At 41.5% G+C, this 22,351-nt stretch overlaps 2 protein-coding genes and 1 long non-coding RNA gene across 4 annotated transcripts; 2 read left to right on the top strand and 1 right to left on the bottom strand.

The window, feature by feature from the left end:
- The first annotated feature begins 267 nt into the window (after positions 1-267).
- Positions 268-2,098, top strand: LOC146567700 (GTPase IMAP family member 9-like). 2 transcript variants are annotated; one of them, XR_014893776.1, is made up of 3 exons: positions 268-331; positions 471-1,599; positions 1,751-2,098. XR_014893776.1 is itself a non-coding variant. In XM_085285992.1 (2 exons), the coding sequence occupies exons 1-2, from the start codon at positions 313-315 to the stop codon at positions 1,205-1,207; spliced, it is 756 nt and encodes a 251-aa protein (XP_085142118.1). In that variant the 5' UTR covers positions 268-312; the 3' UTR covers positions 1,208-2,098. The 2 variants fall into 2 exon arrangements, 1 of the variants encoding a protein (XP_085142118.1); XM_085285992.1 differs by having other exon boundaries at positions 471-2,098.
- A 3,384-nt stretch (positions 2,099-5,482) lies between these two features.
- Positions 5,483-6,867, top strand: LOC146567699 (uncharacterized). Its single transcript, XR_014893775.1, has 2 exons — positions 5,483-5,585; positions 5,994-6,867. It is a non-coding gene; the product is annotated as an uncharacterized LOC146567699 (long non-coding RNA).
- Positions 6,868-20,141: 13,274 nt separating this feature from the next.
- LOC146567698 (uncharacterized) lies at positions 20,142-22,351 on the bottom strand. The gene is made up of 4 exons (XM_085285991.1): positions 22,325-22,351; positions 21,775-22,219; positions 21,328-21,524; positions 20,142-21,225 (listed from the first exon to the last, which is right to left on the bottom strand). Exons 1-4 carry the CDS (start codon positions 22,332-22,334, stop codon positions 20,609-20,611), a joined length of 1,269 nt encoding a protein of 422 aa, XP_085142117.1. The 5' UTR covers positions 22,335-22,351; the 3' UTR covers positions 20,142-20,608.

Here is a 22,351-nt window from a genome sequence, read left to right as displayed (position 1 = left end):
TTATTGTGAAAGTATTTCCTTTCTAATCCTAATTTCCTTTTGATTTTAACAATCCTGTTTTACTATCCCAAAGCAAAGTATCAACAATCATACTGAATCCAAACTTAATGGAAGAACTTCCCGTCAAACACAGTGCTGTGCAGTAAAACACTGTTTGGTTTCTGCAGGGTGTGCTCATCTTTGTGTCTATTATATGAACCGGTTATGCAACTACTGGAGGTGTGTCAGCTGTGAAGCTACAAATAATGTGTTGGACAGAAGCTTGAACACTCATCTCTCTCACCTGTGTAGTTACCACACTGAATACAAATTATGGCTTCACTTGTATCAGGTAAAATTTGATTTAATCTTCTATGTTTATCATTTCTGTTTGAAAAGTGTCAATATGTGCTCATAATGACTGAAATACATGAGACCTACTGGTAAAACTTTTCAGCCAAGTTAAACTAAAGCTGTGAATTGTGTTTCAGGTCCTGATTTGAGGATTGTGATGATTGGAAAAACTGGTGTGGGGAAGAGTGCTGTTGGAAACACCATCCTGGGAAAAAAACATTTCAAATCTCGTCCCAGTTCAGAGTCAGTGACTGAAACTTGTCAAACAGGTGAAACACAGTGGGAAGGGAGAAATATTTCTGTCATAGACACACCAGGGATCCTGGACACTGAGAAATCTGCAGAGATGATCAAAAAGGAAATTGTGAGATGTGTTGAAGTCTCCAGTCCAGGTCCTCATGTTTTTCTACTGGTGCTCCAAGTCGGTCGATTCACCACAGCGGAGAAAGACTCTGTGAAAGCCCTGCAGGAGCTGTTTGGTCCAAAAGCTCAACATTACATGATTGTGCTGTTCACCCATGGAGATGATCTTGAAGACCAGGAAATCACCATACAGAAGTATGTACGTGAAGCCAAACCAGAGCTCAGACAAGTCATCCACAGCTGTGGAAACAGGTTCCACGTCTTCAACAACAGAAGCAAAGACAGAAAGCAGGTGAAGGAGCTGATGAAGAAGATTGATGACATGGTGGCAGGAAACGGCGACACATACTACACAAATGAAATGTATAGAGAGGTGGAAGAAAGGAAACAGAAACAAGCTGAGATGGAGGACGAAGAATACAAGTTCCTGGGTCGACTGATAGAGCAGATTCTGCGTTTTTATTTTCGCTTAAAAAAGAATAAAAACATATTAGATGATGTAAACCTGTAGACAAATATCTGTGGTTTATTATGAATGACGTCACATTTTCAAAATGTGACATTCTAGGGTAAAACCGCAAAGGATTGTGGGTACGAGTGGCAAGCGGTACTAGCGCACGCAGGCTTTCACATGAAAACAGTCACACAGCGATAAAAAGAAACACAACAAATGGCAAGAAGCTGTTGTATTATTAACTGCAATAGCCAGTCGCATGACAGCCACGGGAAGCCGACGGGTAAAGAGATCGTTTTTTTTTTATCGGATTACGTTGTGGAAGAGAAATCGTTCAAGCCATGTTTCCGAAGTAACAAAGAGCCGACGGATGGTCTGGATTGCAGACCAAATAATGTTTCAGAACACTCCAGCTCACGTGTTAGTCTGCTCCAAGCATTTCCACAAAGGTCAGTCTGTTGTAGTTATTACGTAATTTATCATAACATAATTGTTGATGTAGGTTACAAATAAGTCTTCATTTGATTTGAATTGAATTCGTTGCGCTATGCTGCTTTGTTCGCGGTGGCTTTGCGGGCTAATGTTTGTTGTGTTTTGTAGGAAAACCAGCCTACAAAATGCTGGAATGCGATCCAGACTGGCGCCCTCTATCAACCTGGGTCATACCGAGTTTAAAGCTGCTACCACAGCCAGCTTTGATCGGTTAGGAGAGAGAGCGATATCAAAACAGCCACGAAAAGTCCCGCATATATGTGCCCAAGTGTTGTACTGAAGCAAGCAAGTGATGAATAACTGTTTTCCAGTATGTTGTTTTGCAATGTTGTTGTTGTTTTTGTTGCATTGTTGATTTGTTTTTCACCGAAGCAGCTAATAAAGCACAATGGATTTTTTGCCTTTTTCTTGTAAGATTCTATAATAGAATGAAACAATAATGCCAGTTATAAATAAAGACAGTAAATTGAATGAATTACAAAACACTCATTTTATTTCTATTAGATCTGAAATGTTGTGTAACACTACAACCTGAAACAACAATTAGATTGCGTTGGCCTGTACAGGAGATAAAGGACAAAAATGTAACAACAGCTGTGAAATGGAATAGTCCAAATCACCAAAGTAAACTGGACCTGGGCTTGTTGCAGGGATCTGGGCAGCACGCTAATGTCCTTACTCCACTCTATGCTCGTATGGGTCTGACCCTTTCACTCCTTAGATTTTTTCTTTGTACGGACCTGGCTTGTTCTCCGTCGTTTTGTACATCACTGTTTTTCGGGCAAATAAAATGCAAGTAGGGATTAGGACCGCAGAATTAATGATTACTGGTGCTGGAAATGCTAGCGCTTGATGCAGTGTTTTGATTTTGTTGCCATTCCTACCCACAAAGCAATGCGGGAAAGTCACGTGGTCTGTCAGCCAGACAAAAGCATTCCACAGCTGCACCTTTGGCCCTCTCCAGAAGGGGGGAGATTTTTACAACTCCTTATCTCTGATTTAAATGCTAGTTTTCAAATCTATCCGGGCTACGTCCACACTAGCCCGGATAGATTTGAAAACTAGCATTTTTAGTTGTGCGTCTTGAAACGGGCAAAAATACTTATGTTCCAGTACTGCGCATGTGTGAAACGTAAGACGATTTGACCTGCCTCATTTTTGTCTGCTACTTATTTACTTTCCGGCTCTTTGACATGTCGCGGCAGAATGTTGAGGAAAAGCACCGAGTTTTTGTTAAATAGACTAACAATGAGGTGGAGTTGTTTCTGCGAGTAACACAAAAGTACAAAGTTGCAAAAGTGAGTGAGGATTAAAGAGTTTGAAGAAAAGCTATGTGGAGCATGTACCGACTGATATTAATATTTAATAGGGCTGTCAAGATTGAGAGCAATCAAAACAACTGCTGTATTATGCCCTCCGCTATCACATGACTGCATCATATGACTAACATGCATAATCGTTTTAGAAAGTCTCTGTTTTCGCTGTCCACACTGCGATGCAAAAAAAAAAAGCACCATTTTCAAATGTATTCGTTTTCGAGAGCATTTGGAAACGCTGTGTGTTCCATCAGCAAATACACCGTCTCAGTGTTGAGGGGAGGCCAAAACGGAGAGAAAACGATGTGTGGAAGTAAGATGAGACAAACAAAAGGCTTCACACCTGTGGACTTTCCCTCCATAGGGCTTTGGAGTGTGATGTAGCCCTTTGTTTAGTAGGCCAAAGGACTACAGGAGCGAAAGCACACAGAAACATCAGCTGTGTTGTCAGTTGCAATGTTAGATCGCACGATCGGGAAGGGAATAAGCTGGAAAATGGGCTCTTTTTATCATTTCCTCTCCTGGAAGCAACGTGAGGGATCTCATGTATCTGATGTTACCAAACAAAAACGTCAGGCTTGGATAGCAGCGGTGAGACGAGCTGATATCGAGTTCTCTGCCATCATTTTTTGTTGGTAAATTCATATTGCTCTTTATAGGCTTTTAGTTTTATTTTCAATGCGCTGAGGTCATAGAAAATTAGAACAAACATCCTAATGTGTGATGCAGCAGAACTATGTTCTGTTTATGTTCTGTTTATGGAGTAGCTTATCGGTGACAACTTCAGAGTAGCAGGTGGAATTTGCCTTTTTTGCGGACAGCTCCGTTTGCCTTTCACTACATCTAGAGCAATTTTTGGAGCAGCTGCTGAGGAAAAGTCAATGTTATGTGCAACCTCTGGCTGTATCTTGGTCATATGGTCAACGTACTCACAACGTGGAGGCTTAAAAATGGACAAATCTTGCACCCAACCGTTTGTGAATTAGATGTGCACCTCCAGGGATTCATAATTCCGAAAATGATTTGACATGTATGCGCTGACTCCACAGACAATGTACGAGAAGGTGTCAGGGTAGGACAATGGCAGTAGGTGGTCTGGGTTTTCACTCCACTGCCATATTTCATACGGGTCCACATTACCGATGCACGCTATTCGTGGCCCTCTAAGATGGCGGCGCACTCCCACAATGCATTGCGGTGTGACTTCAACTCTAAATCCCTATTGGGTTTCACCAACTTTCTCAGGCTGCCTGGTTGTGTGTGTGCAATAAAGTTGAGGCTGAATGCTCTTCCACATGTGTGCCTTTAAAAACCCAAAAGTGATATTGCTAAAGCATGTAACCAATACATAAAAGAAAAGAAATTTCCCATTATAGGTGTTAATCTGCCTTGACTAGCTTTGACCTTTTTGTTGACTATAAAAAAGAAGAAATCAATCTTAGTTAAGATGAAAGAGTTTACTTTAAGCTTTCTCCCAGCGACTTCTTGGTTTCAGCAGCTATTGGGAAATAGGGAGGTGTGTTAGGATAATGGATCGCAATTATGTTTGCAAGGCTTCCCTGAATCCACTGCTCCATCCCTCCCCACAGCCGGGCCACAGACCCCAACCTGCTCGTCTGTGCTCTCTACTGTCAGACAGAAACAAGGGTGTTGCATTTTGTAACTAACATAACAGAAAATTGGATAGTGATGTGGAAATGCCAGTAAAACCGTTCAGTTTTCACTGAAAAGGCTTTTTGTGAAGTGTTGAAAAGCAAATAATGAAACAAACATTAAATATTCTCACGAAGTTCCTTTCTTAAAGGAATGTTGTAGAACAAGGAAGTAAGAAGCTCTGTGAAAACACTGCAGTCACGTTGGTGCCAGAAAAGATTTAACGTCATGTTGGTGACGGATAATCAGGACCCAGTCACAGGGCTTCCTTAACAGTGACAGTGAATTTAGTGAAAACAAGGTGCAAAAATGGTTCAGACAAAACGTGATTTCCACAGCAGTGACTGTCCCAGCTACAGGTGAACTGATCCCTCCCACACACACTCTTCTTATCCCTCACTCCGAACTCTCCAAGAGTTTCCTGGACACAAAGAGAACCAGAGTTAGGCTTCCTTCTCAAAGTAACAAGACAGCGGTTTCACTAACTGTTGTCATTCAACGATCCAAGCAAACTTTTCTAAATAGAGAATCTTGAGTAAAGACCCCCTTCCTTTTATGAACTTTAAATATGTTGTAGCCACTTGGTTTTTCACATCTGCTAAGATACATTTCATGTAATCTGTTTCTTAAACCACATTTCCTTTCACAGTTCTTTGCTTTGTCAAAACCCCTGAAATCCCAAAATGAAACATGTTCTCTCTTCTCCAAAACATTACACATGGCTATTTTATTCCTATATCATATGTATTATATATCATTACAGATAATTAAAAAAGATAAGCAAGAATATGTGTTAAAAGTCCGCTTGTTCACTGTAGCTGTTTTAGACTACGTTACCCATGATGCACCTCGGTATCTGTACTTCCGGTTGGGAACGTGTTCAGCGCAGTTCTGCACAGATGAGAGGTGTGTCGGAGGAGTAACGTATTTACTTGCATTCCTGTGTGAGTTAATACTGTGTGCGTGCTTACCATGTGAGTATTGTAAGATGAGAGTGATGCTCGTTTGACTTTATCTGTGTAATTTGCTACGTAAGAAGCTAGTCCCGTTGCTATCGCTAAGATACGTTTTTTTGGCCTACTACAGACAGCCTTGTGTTCAGCCCATATTCCATTTCATAAACGACTTACTGTCAAGCATCGTGGTTGTAGGTGGATGTAACTATTTACTATGTTTATTCTCTGAATCGTTGTAATCTGCAGAGGTCTGGTTTGCCAATGTATATACGAGCCAGAAATTCATTTATGGTCTTAGGGTGCCATCTAGTGGCCATGAGGTTATGGCAGATTGTATAACATTACGCTGGAAACCCACAGTACTGTATAAGGGGTACACTGCTATCCATAGTGGTTAATACAAATGTTTGTTCTTTCTGTTTACAGATGACCACACACACCCATATACACACTCACACCCCCTTTACCTGCATGTGAATACTGAAATGCAATCGCCTCCCTACCAACGCTGTACATCCTGTTGATGTCATCTGCCACCTCCTTATTAAAGTTATTTGAACTACATCACTGTGGAGTACCATACCTTCTGACCGAGGAAGACTCAGTTGAAGCGTGATCGGCAATCAGTGCATCAGTGCAAACATATATTACAATATGTTTTAGCTTCTTTTCTTTGGTGATGTGTAGTTCCCCCCCCCCAGAAATAGCAGTTATAGTACTTCTTTCATACACAACAAAAATGTTATCCATCCCAGATTGTCACTGGTCCTGAAGGTTTTTCATGTTCCAAGTAGAATAAGGGGCCATGCTCCAACTGATGTTTAACCAGTATTTTAATCTTCTTTTCACCAGCAAACACTGTGAAAAACTATGGTGAAATGATCAATGAAAAACACGGATATTATGTCAGCAGAATAAAAATTACAATTCAAATAAAACGTACACACAAAGTAAATGCACAAACATATCGTGTGTACCTTTTTACTGAGCTTTCATGAGCAATTGTAGTCCATATCGTCCATATTTCCACCTTTTACACAAGTCAGCCTTCTCTTTCTGGCTGGAGTGGAGTCCTCAGTCTCTGGTGACATGTGCGCTTAACCCTTTAAGACCTACCACAGGACCAAGTCCGCCAGAGCTTATATTATATTTTTACATGCTGTAGAGCCATTTTTGGGAGCATTTCAAGTTGCTATACATCAATACAAGTGTTATAGCTCAAATTTTAATAATATGTATGCATTAAGTCCATAGTAGATAAATTGCAAAAAAGTGCAATAAACTACAAAAAAATTGAAAATCGTTTGTTTTTGTTGTTTTTTACATATATTTTCACTTAGAGAAATTTAAGAGGTTTATCCCTCAAAACTTTAAGTACAATAAAGTTGCAAAAAATAGTTTACAACAACAGGAAATTTATTTTGAGTGTCTTCGTAGTTTTATTTTTGAAACACACCAATTTTTATATACTGCAGAAAAAACGAAAAACAATCCTATAATGCAAATTTTGAAAGAAAACAGCATGTGCATCAAAATAAACTATTTAAAGCAGTGCAATTTGAGTTCTAAGCATCACAGAAACTATTCAGAAAAGCATAAAGTCAAACATGACTTTTAAAAACACCAGTGTAGGCTCATAAGGCCTACAAGTAAAAACAAACCTCAATTCCGGTTTTGGGCAGGTAATGGCAGACATGCGGTAGTTCGCGCTGCCATCTATTTTAATGTAGGAAGTGTTACAAACAGCTGATCGGATCGGCAAAGCGTGTTTCTGGAATATTATGTTTTTGTTGCTGCAAGCGCTTTTATGCAATTTTTGCAAAGCTATATGTGGAAGGAAACCGTGACCTAGGACAAGCTGATGGTTTAAGATGTAAGTACAACTCCTCTGGTTTCATATGCCAAAAAAATTATTGCACTAGCTTACCTGGTTCCAGTTCTAGGGGGATTTGAAAATAATTACGCAAAACGGAGTGTAAAGCCGCTCCGACCAGCTTTAAAGGGTTAAAGACACTATTCATGAACTTTATGTAGTCTTCCTTGTACTTTGGGTTCTTATCGATTTTTCCTTTTAAACGTTTCAGGCGAAACATTGCAAGCTGCTTGTTATTTGTAAGCTGTGGGCGTTCTCTAAAAGGCAGAGGCATTTCTAAATGGCCTCCCTCATTGTAGTGAATATTGTCATTGAGCATCTCTAGAAACTGAATGTCCTCTTGAGATGCACTCCCTCCTTTATAGTTTTTGTCCAGAAAGTCATTTTCAAGCGCTTTAAAAACATTACAAAAATTTCCCTTTAGGTTGATGATTTGACAATTATTCATTTAAAGCTTCTAGCCTAAAAAAACAACAACAACTAAAAATCACACCACTTTCATCAGTTATTTCTGATTCTAAGATGACAATGAACCAAATGTTCAACTGCTTCTTTCATCATTATTTTTGCCTGTATGAATGAGAGAATATTAGATAAACAGGTATTGACAGGTTTCTTGGTTTCACCATCATGAAACATTTCTCCAAGACAAATCACTTCATAACCCTGCCCAAGTGCCCATCCGCCTTGGAGATGGCTCAGCTAATGGCTGATCATATCTTCTCGCTCCATGGTATCTCAATGACTATTGTCTCAGACTGCGGCTCCCAGTGCACTTTCTGGGTCTGGCAGGAACTGCTGACTGAAAAAGAGAAAGAATAACAATAACTTTATTGATCCCAAAGCAAAATTCCCATGTCTGACATGACACATCTGCTAGTTGTATGAGAACTGAAAGACCTGACAACTGGCCCTGAAAATGATGTTCTGTTTCTCTCTGCTTTACAACAAAGAGAGCATTTTAGTACTGATGTGTTTGTGTTCCATAATGATGTTATAAAGTCGGTGATGAAAGTTGTTCAGGACAGTCTTTAACATGCGTCTTTCCACTACCTGCCCCAGCGTGTCCAGTCTCACTCCAATTACAGAGGAAGCTTTTGTCACTAGTTTGGCAATTCTCTTTGCATATTGTTTCTGATGTTGCAAATAGCACACTTGTTACCATAGACTGATAGAACACCTTCAGCATTTTACTGCAAATGTCAAGACATCTTAGTTTTCTTAACAAAAAGAGATTACTTCTTGTATAATTTGTCTGATATTCTGGGTCAGGGACAAACCACTCTAGTTTGTTATCTAGGTCCAAACCTAGATATTTATATTTCGATTCCACCTCTATATCCACTCCAAAAACTTTGACAGGCTGGAGAGGAGGCCTGAGTCTCATGAAATCTACTATCATCTCATTTGTTTAAGTGCTCAATACAGGGGCGATTCTAGGATCAGAGCTTTGGGGGTGCTGAGCACCCAGAGAGCTGCCCAGCCAGGCAAGATAAACCTGTCTCTGTCAGTCCCTGCATCCTTAAATGTTGTCCCGAGTTCTCTATAACTGTCTCCTTGGTGCATTTAAACCCCTGTTCCTCCCTGTCCTCGTCGTCTGTTGTCTTCTTCTCCGTTATCAGTCATCATAATTTTACCATCTCTGTGCAAGTCTGCATATTTCTTTATTAAATCATAAGATTCCTAAATTCATAAAGTCTCTCTGTGCCGGGGTCCTCGTCTCAAAACATGACATCACTGTTTTGTACATTTTAACACAATTTAATCCCACATTTGTGAAAGAAAAACAAAACACTTTTTTGAAAAGTCTGTAACAAAACCATCAAATCTGATAAAGGTTATTTAAATGCTGCAAAAGAAGAATGGATTGGAATAAAAAAATACATATCCTAACCTTAATGACTGGGGAAGAATAATGAATGATGCTCATAGTGAGTAAAAAGTAAACTGACTGCATTTTTTGGACAGAGATTCACTTTTAATGTGTGTGTATAATAAAATACAGATACATAAAAAACCACTCCCAAAACAGAATAAATTATTACAAATAATTATTACAAAATATTAATAAAAAAAACTATAAAAATGGAGGCAACTTTGCCTGTGGTACAATGTATACAATGTATGAAAAAATCTTTATTGCAGAACTAATTTTGTGTTGTAAGATTTATGACTTTCATGCTTTCATAGTGGTCCTCGGGAGAGCTTGACATTTTTATCAGGTGGTACACACTGTAAAAAGTGTGAGAAACACTGATAAGTGTATGTGTGCTTTTGGAAAACATTTAAAGCTGCTGTACAGAATCTTTGAAACAAGCTTAAAACATTTGTAGAATATAAACAGAGCATCTGCTTCTCTTTACAGCTCCTCACTCCACCTGGGCTGTTTGGCACTGATAGTGTGCACATGTGATGCACGTACTACAGCAGTCATACAGACGACTGGACGGTCCAAAAGTTGGCCGACCTATTACTGGCTGAGGCTTTAGTAGAGTTGTGGCTGAACTACATAAAATATATCATTAATTTTAATCTCCCCAAACAATGATAATGTTGGTGGAATGTTGTTAAAGAGGGTCAAAATGTTTCTTTTTTTTTTTTTTTTTTTTTTTTTTCTAAATGACATCAGAAACAGCAGTATGCGACATTACGTGATGGCAGAGCTTCAGTTCATCCTTTGTCATTTTTTTTTTTTTTTTAATAAATAGGACAGGGGGAATGAATGAGAGAAAGAGGGGGAGAGAAAGAAAGAAAACCAAAGGGGAGAAGAGACGGTGAGAAGGGGGGGGAAGAGTGAGAAAAAAAAAAAGAACTCCTGGGTCACCTGTATGGAGAGAGAAAAAAAAAAAACAAACAAACAAAAAAAACAAACAGAGGAGACAGCAAACAACAAAGAGCAACATAATAATAGAGAAAACAAAGCACCATCACAATAAACTAGCTAGTCATAGATATCAATATTTACTAAATAATAAACGATATTGTGCAGCACGCAAGATAGACAGCGCACAGTGTGCTTTGAGGCAGCAGCCAAGAAAGCTTTAGTCCGCGTCTGTGAATACCCATGTGTGCATACCTGTGTGGATCAGCATGCTTGCATTCCAAAGGTTTCTCCATGTAATGATCTGCTAGGGAGTGTGGGGGGGCCACAGCCCCGTCCTCCAGGGTGTGAAGCGGGTATGGAGGAGATCAAAACTCCAGACATCCAGAGGCCCCCAGAACACAAGAGACCATGGAAGACCAACAGAGGGGCAGCCGCGCCACTGTCCCAGTAAGAGCTGAGGAGAGTCCCAGATGAGGGCTCGCCCAGCAGCCGCGGAGCAGAAGTCAGGGGGAGTTGCAGTGACGCGCCCGTGAGCTCCGCCGGCCCCCAGCTGTGCCTGAGTGACCGAGCCCCAGGCCGAGAGGCCGGGGGCACCCCACCTCCAAAGGGGCCCGAGCGAGCCCCAGGCCCCAGGCCCCGACAAGCGGCCGCCAAGGAGTGAGCCGGTGTGTACCCGGACGCCCACCCCCAGACACAAAGAACCACCAACACACCGACACCTGAGGGAGTCCGCCACCGGCAGGGGAAGTGGTGGTAGGGGGAGATAGGCCTCCAAACCTTGGAGGGCCTGAGATGTCCCCAGAGAGGTGGCGTCTGATACCCAACCTGACATATAGACACAGACATACAGGCACACACAGACACAAACATCCATTCCCACCCTCATGCTCTCATATGCACTCACTCCACACTCAACCAACATGGAGACAGACATAAAGAGCTGTACACACAATCACACTCCCCAAGCGTACTCTACAAACCGGGTCTAGGTACCCTTGCCCCTGGAGGGGGGAATTGCACCCAGACCCAGGTGGTGTTACCCTTTTCCCTGCGGTGGGGAGAGGCAGACCACCCCGACTCCGCAGCAGCAGGGAGGCCCCACACCCCAGACCGCAGTCGGACGGCCAACTCCTCCTACTAGCCCTCCCGCTCCAGCAGGCCGCAGAGAATGGGGGTGGGAGAAGACTCCAAACCTCCCTCCACCCGCTCATTGTAGTGTTGATGCATATGTGTTCTAAGGTGCAATTAAAACCCAGGAGGGCATGGAGCTACCTGCCAGAGAGCAGCAGGTAAGCGCATAGTCCCTCCTGCTAGCCCTCAATGACTAAGTGTATTTAAAATTGAGAGGTGGGCAACGACGTCAGGGGTGAGGTATACACCCTGATGGTAATTTGGACTCCGTGATTGTGCCCACCCCCAAGATCCTATATGTATGTGTAATGAGAGTGTGAATAATGTGAATGTCTAAGTTGTGGGATAAAATTGAGGCAGAGGCAGCCAGAAGGGGACGGGGGGGGTAGCCTCCTCTGCACCCTGGTGACATACCCCCACTCCAAGGCCCTGCATGTGTGGGTGGTTGTGGAGGAGCGGGAAGAGGGAGGCAGCTGGAGATGGGGAGGGAAGGAAGGGAGGGGCAGGTCAAAAATGTTTCAACCCAGTTTGTTTTGCAGATTCTGTTAACAGCTTTAATATAGGGAGGACACAACGTCCAGATTGTGAGTAAAATCAGGTTTTTTGTCTTTGTCAGTTTAACAGTTTCTGTTGTGCCTGTCACTGCTCCCTGTCCGTTTTCTTACCTGGTTCTTCCTCACCTTGTACTTTCTCCTCACTTTCCCTCTTTCGTCTCTCCCTCTTTGGACTGACAATCATACACAAATAGATTGTATACAATTAGATGAAAAATTACATTAATATGAAAAAAATACTATTAAGATCACTAACAAAAAGTCCTATCTCAGTGTACTTTCAACCAAAAGGCAAATAACCAAACCACATCTAATAAAAGATATAAACATTGAAACACTGATCCAACATTATTCTTGATTGATCGATCATTTGATTTTACACTTTTGCTTGAATGTGGCTCCTTTAAAAAAAAACAAAAAAAAAAAACCTTCCTTATATCCATTATGAACCTGGCTGTCTCTCTGTACAAAACACACACACACACACACACACACACACACACACACACACACACACACACACACACACACACACACACAACAGGAGTTATAAGTTTAATGGGCATTCAGTCAGTCAGTTAGCTAGTTAGTTAGCTAGTTAGTATCCATTTAAAACAGGACAGTGGTGACAACAGCAGGCTACGGACAATTTTAAGTTTCAGGTTTTAAATAGGCTGTATACATTTCAATGGGAGCAACAGGATGGTCAAATGTCACTGATTTTACTACAGTGTAGAACGGATTGTAGGGTAGCAAACATCGCCGGAAAATACGTTTTTTTTACACTCAGGTTACCTGGGTGATGAGATGAAGAAAGCAGACTGGAATACTAATAGGTTACATGACCTGGTAAACGGAGTGGATGAAGAGTGCAAAGGTCGTCCAGATGACATACCTGATGGAAATGTGTAGGAGAGAGGGTGGTGGACTTTCTTTTAACTAGATGGTTTAACACAATCCTGGAGAGAGTGAGGGGATCCCTGAGGTATGGAGAAAAATGTACTTGTATTGTTTTTAAGAAGAAGGTTGATGTGCAGAGCTGTAGCAACCACAGAGGGATAATGTTGTTGAGCCATATCATGAAGAAATGGAACGTTGTTGAAGCTAGAATAAGAAGAGAGGTGGTGAGCAATGAGCAGCAGCACGACTTCCTGCTGAGAAAGAGAACTACAGATGTGATGTTTGCTTTCCAGAGTGATGGAGAAGTATAGAGAAGATCTCAAAGAGCTTCACTTTATATTTTTAGGATTAGAGAAAGCAGATGATAGGGTGTGAAGAGAGCGTCAGTAGTGGCACAACAGCTCCCTCTGGTGGTCGCTGTGGTGCAGATCCATCTGTCAGGCCTTTATTCAAATTCAGTTAACTTATCTATAGAAATAAGACTCTTGATTCTCAAAGGTCCAAAGTGTGTGTGTGTGTTTTCAATCAGTAGAGAAAGACTAATGAATGAAGTTTGTGATTTTCCTGAAAACTGATTCGGATTCGATAGTGTTGGTCCATCTGTTAGTGAGCAGGTAGTGAAAAAATCTGAGTGTAAAAACATCCTATAAAAATATATTGGATTTATTTATTGGTTTGCAGAGTGTTTGAGAAGATAGTTACATATAAAGATATGAAGTGACACAAATAAAGATTTTTCCAAAAGAAAACACAAACAGACATAAAAGATCTTATTGAAATGAAAATGAGAACAAGAGTCAGAGCAAACAAAAGACACAAAGCATTTATTATTTTCCTTTTACTCAAACCTCTTCAGTTTTATTTTAGGAGTTTCATTTTTACTCTTATTTAAGTTCTTTTTCCCAGATTAGGACTTTTTTGTTTGAATCATTAAAGTTTGAATGACAGAATGCAAAAGATTAAACAGACACAGCTACAACAAAGGCTTGTTTCCCTGGGGAGTCAGGATTGAAAATGTTTGATTTCTCTTACTAAAATAAGCGGTTATAATCATTTTCATACACACATTGCAAATGTGCTCATACTAAGTTGGCACTCAGTCTTTTGAAGGTCAAAGGCTTCGTACGGCATGACTGTCCGGACTGATATATTGTAGGAAATGACTTAGAGTGCAGAGGGGTAACTGCAAACACGCTTACACACATAGACTCTGAATCACTAGAAGAACAATAGATAATAACATTAGATGATCAAGGCTAGGCAGAGAGGTGTTTTCCTTTTCTGTCTTTTACAGAGGAAGGAGCAGATGTTGCCTCCCTAAGACGATGACCAAAGGGGCAACTGGGTTCGTGTTCAACAACGTGTGGTGCTGTGATAAAGAATAGAAAAAGGGACACACGTTGAGCTGATGTCAGTTTCACAACGGGAAGGTTTATTCTTCACAACAGCTTAGAACAGCTTCAGGTATCACCACACTAACTGCAAAGAAATGGCCTTATGCTTCAGTCCAGTTTACCATACATGGCCACAGCTCCCTGAGCTCGAGACTGTTTAAATCTCTCAATACAACTTTGACAAAAAATAAACAAAATGTTGCTTAAATCCATTGATATGTCAGATCCACAATGTATCACAATAACCACACTTATTTCACAAAGATAAACAAAACACAATAGTGTACTCTGTACTTCATTTTTAACTACATTTACAAACATCATAAAATTAACTCATTTTTAAACATTTTAATTCTTGTTCAGCACTAAATTATTCATGTGAAATTCCACTGTACTGACAATGTAACTTCTGTTGTTTTAAATATAGCTATTTTACTCTTTACAAGAAAATAATGTCTTTGACATAAAACAAACATATTTACTGTTCTTATACAACCTACAACTATATAGAGTGCAGTGCTCCTTTAACAGCGTTCACTACTACTGTGCAGTCAGCATTGATCAAACAGTTTCCTTATAACACTCTATAAATGTCTTTGTATTAAACCACAAACTTGTTCTTGTAACCACAACATCAACCAGAAGAGTAAAACATAGTATAAAACCCATTTATCAGAGTGCATAATACATTAAGAGTTCACAGTCCAGAAGTCTCTCACAGGTCAGATTAGCTTCCTCACACACACTCAGTATCCCACATTAGCCAAGTCCGCTAGCATTAGCATCACTTAGCCTGCAGCCTTAACCAGACACAACTCAGAACGAATCCATTTCTTTAGCGAGTTGCGTTCCTTTCCCACATAAACAACATCCTCTGTTTGTAAGGTCTGCAGTATACATTCATTTAAATGCATTTACTAACCTGTGATAAAGAATAGAAAAAGGAACAAAAATACAATCACAACAAAAACCTTTGTGGGGGGGCTGTTTTCCCCAGTTTATTTCTGATACCAGATTTTACTAGAAAGCTATTTTCAACTCTCTACACAGACACCAGACGAGGTCATGGAAGATGTGAGGATCCTTCGCAGCAGAGACAGACACAGAAGCTGTGTCCAAATTCATGGGCTGCATCCTCCTGAGGCCGCATTTGAAGGCCGATTACGTCACAGCGACGCGCCGAAGGCTGTGTAAATTCGTAGACTCCTCCGACTATAGCCGACAGATTCCTCCTCCTTTTCCCTGAATTTGAAGGATGAGTCTGGTGTGTCCTTCATGGCCTACCATATCCCAGAATTCATAGCGTGGCCCAACCAAACTCCAGTTTCCGGCAATGGCGGCCGCTACTAAGTTTTGAAATTACTCTTATTAATCTTTCTGGGTCACAAAATAAATTTTTAACATATTTTCAGGCGAGAAAGTAGCTGTGTAAACATCAAATATCTGCTCGGTTTATCAAGATATCGCATATTTGCAAAAGTGCTTCGACGTTTTCAGAGGCGTCTGCTACCCACCAGCTCGGTAGCTAGCCGGGAGCTCGAGGGTCACTGAAGCCGCCGAGAACGGCACAACTCCCGGCACATCATGTTCAGATCACCGCGGTCTTTCGCTACTCGGGTTAAACATAATATACAAGTCACTTAGACAACCTAAAAATGTTATTGTTTGTCTTTCTTCAGTGTTTTATTTGTTTGTGAGTAAATCGGTTTGGCTGAGATTAAAGTTATTAGATTAGATTAGATAAAATAAAACTTTATTAGTCCTCCGGGTGGGTTCCTCCTTGGTTCAATAAACGTCAAACAGAAAACTGATTAAACAGAAGTGTGAGACGGTCAAGAATTTACGCCAGTGTCCTGTTATATCTTAGATAGCAAGGAGCAGACGGCTGAGTTTATTAAACTCCACCGAGACAGCGGCGACACTAATCTGAAGGCTAGACCGTCCAATTTCACTGCCATTTACTTCCGGCCTACCCGACCTTCTGAGGACCCGGCCCACGTAGACTGCGAAGGCCGGGTCCTCAGGAGGATGCAGCCCATGAATTTGGACACAGCTAGAGACTGCCAAGACAGCAATTGGGGTCAAGGGTCATGCCGTTTGGGCTCCTCCTAGTCACCTCGAGAGGATCCCAGAACCACAGCAATAACCGCGAAGGGGTTGGCAGAAATCCAGAACCACCAGACCAAGGAGGATCTGGCTAAGAAAGGGGGACTCGGCTGAGACCCCAAAAGAAACATGTATCCTGGCTGAAGGGGTTTGAAGTAAGAAGAGGAGAAGAGCGCTGTCCCAGAAGATTAGTTGTTTAACTGTAAATAAGGTCAAAAGCCCCTCAGACAGAGGTTCTAGTCTGAGCACAAAGGTGGAAGCAGGAAACAACCAGAATGGGGATCGGGGGACGCTGAAAAGTAATGGGAGATCTGAGAATTAGCTTTAGTCTGTGATTTTTATGTTATGACAATTGCCAAAACACAGCAGTCATCCCATGTATGGCCCACCCGTTAAATGGGGCCCAGAGAGGGAAAAGAAGCATGATAACTAAGAGAACTGACACCTAGTGGGTAAAAAGGGTGTGTGTGTAATGTCTGGAGAGATGTGCTGCACTTTCATTCTCAAGAATACGGCCCCAGATGTTTCTGTAACTAGAGCCCTGGGAAGACTCAGAACATCATTTAAGAACATAATAAACAGGGCTGTTGGCGATCTAATACCAAAGCAGACAACGTGATGATGCTTGATGACTTTTAGTAGTGTTGATCTGTCATGGGGCAGATCAAAGGAGGGTCCTGTTGGGAATAAATAATTTTTCAGTGGCTCAATAATGCTCTGCTTTTTATTTTTATTAACAAGTGTTATAAAGTTATACAGTGTAGTTTTAAGTGGACACAGCCCTGAAAAATAAAGGCATAGACCATGTGTCCTGGGGGAGTAGAAAGCTGCAGACTCTCGCTCATGCTTGCCTGAGAAAATGTAGATAAGAGTGGACCATCTCTAGTGGAAAGTTACTGAGACACTGTTGTTTAGACTAGAATGAGAGAGCTTCTGTAATAAAACTGTTAAGGGCACACCACCATTTTGAGATCCATGGCAACGTGTCATGCAGGACGCATCTCCCTTCTAGAAGTAATAAAGTGTTAAATGGTCTACTGAGCAGCGATTTGTCTTCCATCAGATGCCTCTGAGGAATCAAAAGAACTCAGTGAAGTGTTGATATTTACACCTCTCATCCGACAAGCTTCCTCAGTCCTAACGTCAAATGGTGGAGAGTCCCAGATTTAAGTCCTAGGGAGTGTCCCCCAAGGGGGTCATTTAAATCAGTTATGTTCAGTAGAGATTTGAGTAGCTGCAAGGGCATAATAACCACAATTGCAATGTTTTGGTTCTATAACATTTTTTATCATTGCTTTATTATGGATTAGGTGCAAGAGTTGTTAAGTGTGGATAATTAAATAATAGATTATTGCAATAGTAAATTGTGCCTTGTTCTGAGATGGACAGCAAGTAGAGAGTGATAGATGAGATGAGGAAATGAAGAAGGAAGAGATCCAAAGAGGCAGAGCCGAGTTTATTTCCCACAGTTTTTTGTATCTATTGCCTTATGGTCCCAAGCACCGTCAATAATTGTTTGCATTTTATTATTATCTCATAACACTTCTTTAATCAGCTACCATCTCTCCTATGGACTTCTTAATGTCTACTGTTTCAGATCAACACAGCCCTGCCCTCCAGCACCATCAGCAGCAGGAGCAGCAGCAGCATCTCAATAGCAACATTGTACCCATCAGGTAAAACACAGGCTACTTTTGCTGTGCATTGTTCCCACCTGATGACAGTGACATAGTATGGTGCGATTCTATATTAGATTCTTGATGAATGTAGGTTGTTATTCAGCCTGGTTCTATGTGCCCCTTTTTAACTTTGAGCACCCGCCCCTTCAAACACCTCTGCACAGTCCTGGATAGATGGATATCATGTAAACTGTAGAACACAAGGAAACAAACATCTGTAACTGCACAGACATCAAGATTTGAATCAGTGATGTTCAGTAGAGATTTGAGGGCATTTGTTTTCATGCACATTGTCTTCCACTGAAAGAAAATATATGATGATGGCGATGAAATGGATTCCTTTTAGTCACCAACAAAAATTGACATGTGCATTCAGAAAAAAAAAAAGATAATAACAAACAAAACCAAGATCCAGTCTAACTTGTGCAAATGTTTTACTGACATCAGACCATTGAATTTCTGAAATATTCCTGTTTGTAATGTTGTCACATGGCTACCTTCAGTTTGCATGTACTGATAGAGAAATAGAAAGTGAAATAAAGATTAAAAGAAGAAGACTATTTGAAAGATCAAACTGTGACAGACCACATTTTGGTGCATAAAAAAGTAAGAAAAGGGATTGACGAAAGAGAGAAGGAAATGCATTTTCTGAAGTAACTTTTTTTTTTTTTTTTTTTTTTTTTTTTTTGTGTCCCGTTTGGATCTTTAGCCATCAGAATTGTTGTCTTGAGGCCAAGAAAGATGCCAAGCGGATTTATTTTACCAAGTGGATCATCATGGCCTTGCCATATTGGTCCATTTGATTGACCTTTATTATAATTATGAATTTATTTTATTTTCAGTTGCAAACGGGACAGACATAACTGTGGGATAGGAGAGGGGGAAAGATGAAAGAAAACCAAAGGGGAGAAGAGATGGTGAGAAGGGGGGGAAGAGAGAAAAAAAAGAAAAAAAGAAAAAAAAAACTCCTGGGTCACCTGTATGGAGAAAAAAAAACAGAGGAGACAGCAAACAACAAAGAGCAACATAATAATAGAAAAAAAAAGCACCATCACAATAAACTAGCTAGCCATAGATATCAATAGTTACTAAATAATAAACGATATTGTGCAACACTCAAGATAGACAGTGCACAGTGTGCTTTGAGGCAGCAGCCAAGAAAGCTGTAGTCCGCGTCTGTGAATATCCATGTGTACACCTGTGTGCATACCTGTGTGGATCAGCATGCTTGCATTCCAAAGGTTTCTCCATGTAAAGATCTGCTAGGGAGTGTGGGGAGCCACAGCCCTGTCCTTTATGGTATCAAGCAGGTGTGGAGGAGATCAAAACTCCAGACATCCAGAGGCCCCCAGAACACAAGAGACCATGGAAGACCAACAGAGGGGCAGCCGCGCCACTGTCCCAGTAAGAGCTGAGGAGAGTCCCAGATGAGGGCTCATTCAGCAGCCGCGGAGCAGAAGCCAGGGGGAGTTGCAGTGACGCGCCCGCGAGCTCCGCCGGCAGCCAGCTGTGCCTGAGTGACCGAGCCCCAGGCCGAGAGGCCGGGGGCACCCCACCTCCGAAATGGCCCGAGCGAGCCCCAATAAGCGGCCGCCAAGGAGTGAGCCGGTGTGTACCCGGACGCCCACCCCCAGATACAAAGAACCACCAACGCACCGACACCTGAGGGAGTCCACCACCGGCAGGGGAAGTGGTGGTGGGTGGAGATAGGCCTCCAAACCTTGGAAGGCCCGAGATGTCCCCAGAGAGGTGGCGTCTGATACCCAACCTGACATATAGACACAAACATACAGGCACACACAGACACAAACATCCATTCCCACCCTCATGCTCTCATGTGCACTTCACACTCAACCGACGTGGAGACAGACATAAAGAGACGCTGTACACACGATCACACTCCCCAAGCGTACTCTACAAACCGGGTCTAGGTACCCTTGCCCCTGGAGGGGGGAATTGCACCCAGACCCAGGTGGTGTTACCCTTTTCCCTGCGGTGGGGAGAGGCAGACCGCCCCGACTCCGCAGCAGCAGGGAGGCCCCACACCCCAGACCGCAGTCGGACGGCCAACTCCTCCTAGCCCCCCCGCTCCAGCAGGCCGCAGAGAACGGGGGTGAGAGAAGGAGTCGGAAGTTTGATGGTGTCTTAGAATCTCTGCAGCTCAATCACTTCTACTAAATTAACCTGAATACCTGAGATGTTTTTACAGAGGACCAAACACAAAACTAAAGACCTAACAATGTCCTGTTTATCCAAGAGACACCAGATGCACATTAACTTCGTTTTATTGAATTCAGCAATAATTTGTTACTGTTACACTTTACAAAATGAGCTTTCATTGATTTATTTTACCAAGATTGCCCCCCACCCCCCCAAAAAAAACAACAACAAAAAAACAAAAGCAAAAAAGAAAACAATTCAGAAACCAATCGTTCATTCGCCAGTTTGTAGAAAACAAAGAAAAATTATGGCTAAAAATCAAAATTATAACATTTTTATCTACGAGTTTAAGATATCAAATAACTTCATGGTCAAACTATTTTTCATATCGTTACACTGGACATGATCTGACACATGACATTATAATTTCTGCTGTTTTTCTAACACCATGATCACTGTGTCCAGCAGCTTTTCCACCTGAGCTGAACCTGATCTGTTATTCTCAAAGAGAACACACCTGTTGCCCAACTGTTGAATCATTTCCTTCAGATCAGGTTGGCAACTATGCAGAAAATCAGTCAGCATTTTTCCAGAACGATGCAAATCATCTGATTTAGTGAACAGGATGATAGTTTGTTCTTTAACATTCCTCCCAAAAGCTTTTTCCAGTTTTTTCAGTATGTTTCTCTCACCATCTGTAAATCTGCTTATATGCATCACAAGTACATACACACAAGGGTGTGACTCACAGAGCTCTTTGCACTGTTTTAGATATTTGTTCTTAACTGGTTCTTCAATGTCATCATCAAACATGTCTGGAGTATCTATCACACGCACATGTTTGCCATTTATCTCTGTTTCTGCTATCTCACAATCTTTGGTGACTGGCTGTGAACTGGGTCTAGAGAAGAAGACTGGCTTTCCAAGGATGGTGTTTCCACTCGCACTCTTTCCAGTCCCAGACATTCCCAGGAGAACAAGGTTCACTTTGTTGCTGGTACGCTTTCCTGTATGGAAGTGTTGTATTGTATGTATTCCTGTAATGAATTTCAGAAACATCGACATAGTTTTGAATAATGAACTTCCAACTGATATCAGTCTGAACAAGTCTGAAAGACACTGTATAGATTGTGGTTTACCTGGCATTGCCATCACAGTGCGTGGTGCTGACAAACGTGGAAGAGGTACAAAGGACCGTGACCCGACACTCTGTTCCTGTGGTTGTTTAATGGTTTTGATTGATTTTTCACTTATAGGCTGTTTTCCTGGTTCGGCACACACATCCGCTGGCTTTCCAGCTGTCTGCGCACTCTCCCGTCTCTGATCTCTGATCTCACTATAAAAAGGGTGAAACCTCATTAGTTCAATCATGTCCACCTGATCCTCCAACCAACACTGTCCCTTGAGTGCACTGCACCACCCTCCCCCGCAGCTGAGCCCGGGAACACGCCTTCGCCACAACAGGATTACCTGTGGACCTAATGTTCAAATTAAGCCTTAATACCTGTGTTTTAGTAGCATAGCAACCTTCCCCCACAAATACATGAAAAAATACCATAAAGCATTATGTTATTTTTCATCCTTACTTTGTTTTAGTTAGCATCAGATTTCTGCCTTCAGCCAGTCTGTCGAGCTCACTGAAAACCTGTTCCATGGTGCAGGATATGAACGAGTAATCTGTGGGTTTATAACTCAGTGGAAGCAAAACCGTAAACTCTTCTGCAGGTTTTTCAGTCTTATTGCTCAGATGTTCTATCTGCTTCCGAACATCGTCTGGTGAAAAGCCATGTTCTACCACCAGCAGACACATGTCAGGATATCGATTAATACACAACAAGTCTTGTATGTCCTTAAATTCTGCATACAAGTCTGGTGTAAACATGACTTCATATATATCATTTACATAGATCTCAATCTTTTTCAAAGCTTGTCTTTTATCTAGTTTGGATAAATCTTTTCCCAGGATGTTGGTTATTAGAGCTTTCTTCAAGACTTCATCTCTTCCCAGGATAACAACTACAATCTTCCTTTCTGTGAAAACAATAAGTCACATGGTTCATTTTCCCATTTGCTATGCATTTCTTTTCATTTCAGCAAAACAACTAAAAATTCTATTTACAGAACATTTTCACCCACTAGAAGACATAGTCCTTCAGTCCTTCA

The sequence above is a fragment of the Mchenga conophoros genome, linkage group LG9 (genome assembly GCF_057382185.1).
Source record: "Mchenga conophoros isolate Kocher_MC1m ecotype Shallow Benthic linkage group LG9, M_conophoros_male_GT1.1, whole genome shotgun sequence".
Taxonomy (NCBI): Eukaryota; Metazoa; Chordata; class Actinopteri; order Cichliformes; family Cichlidae; genus Mchenga; species Mchenga conophoros.
Note: the sequence above shows the minus strand (reverse complement) of the source record. Positions and strands in the feature narration are given on the sequence as shown.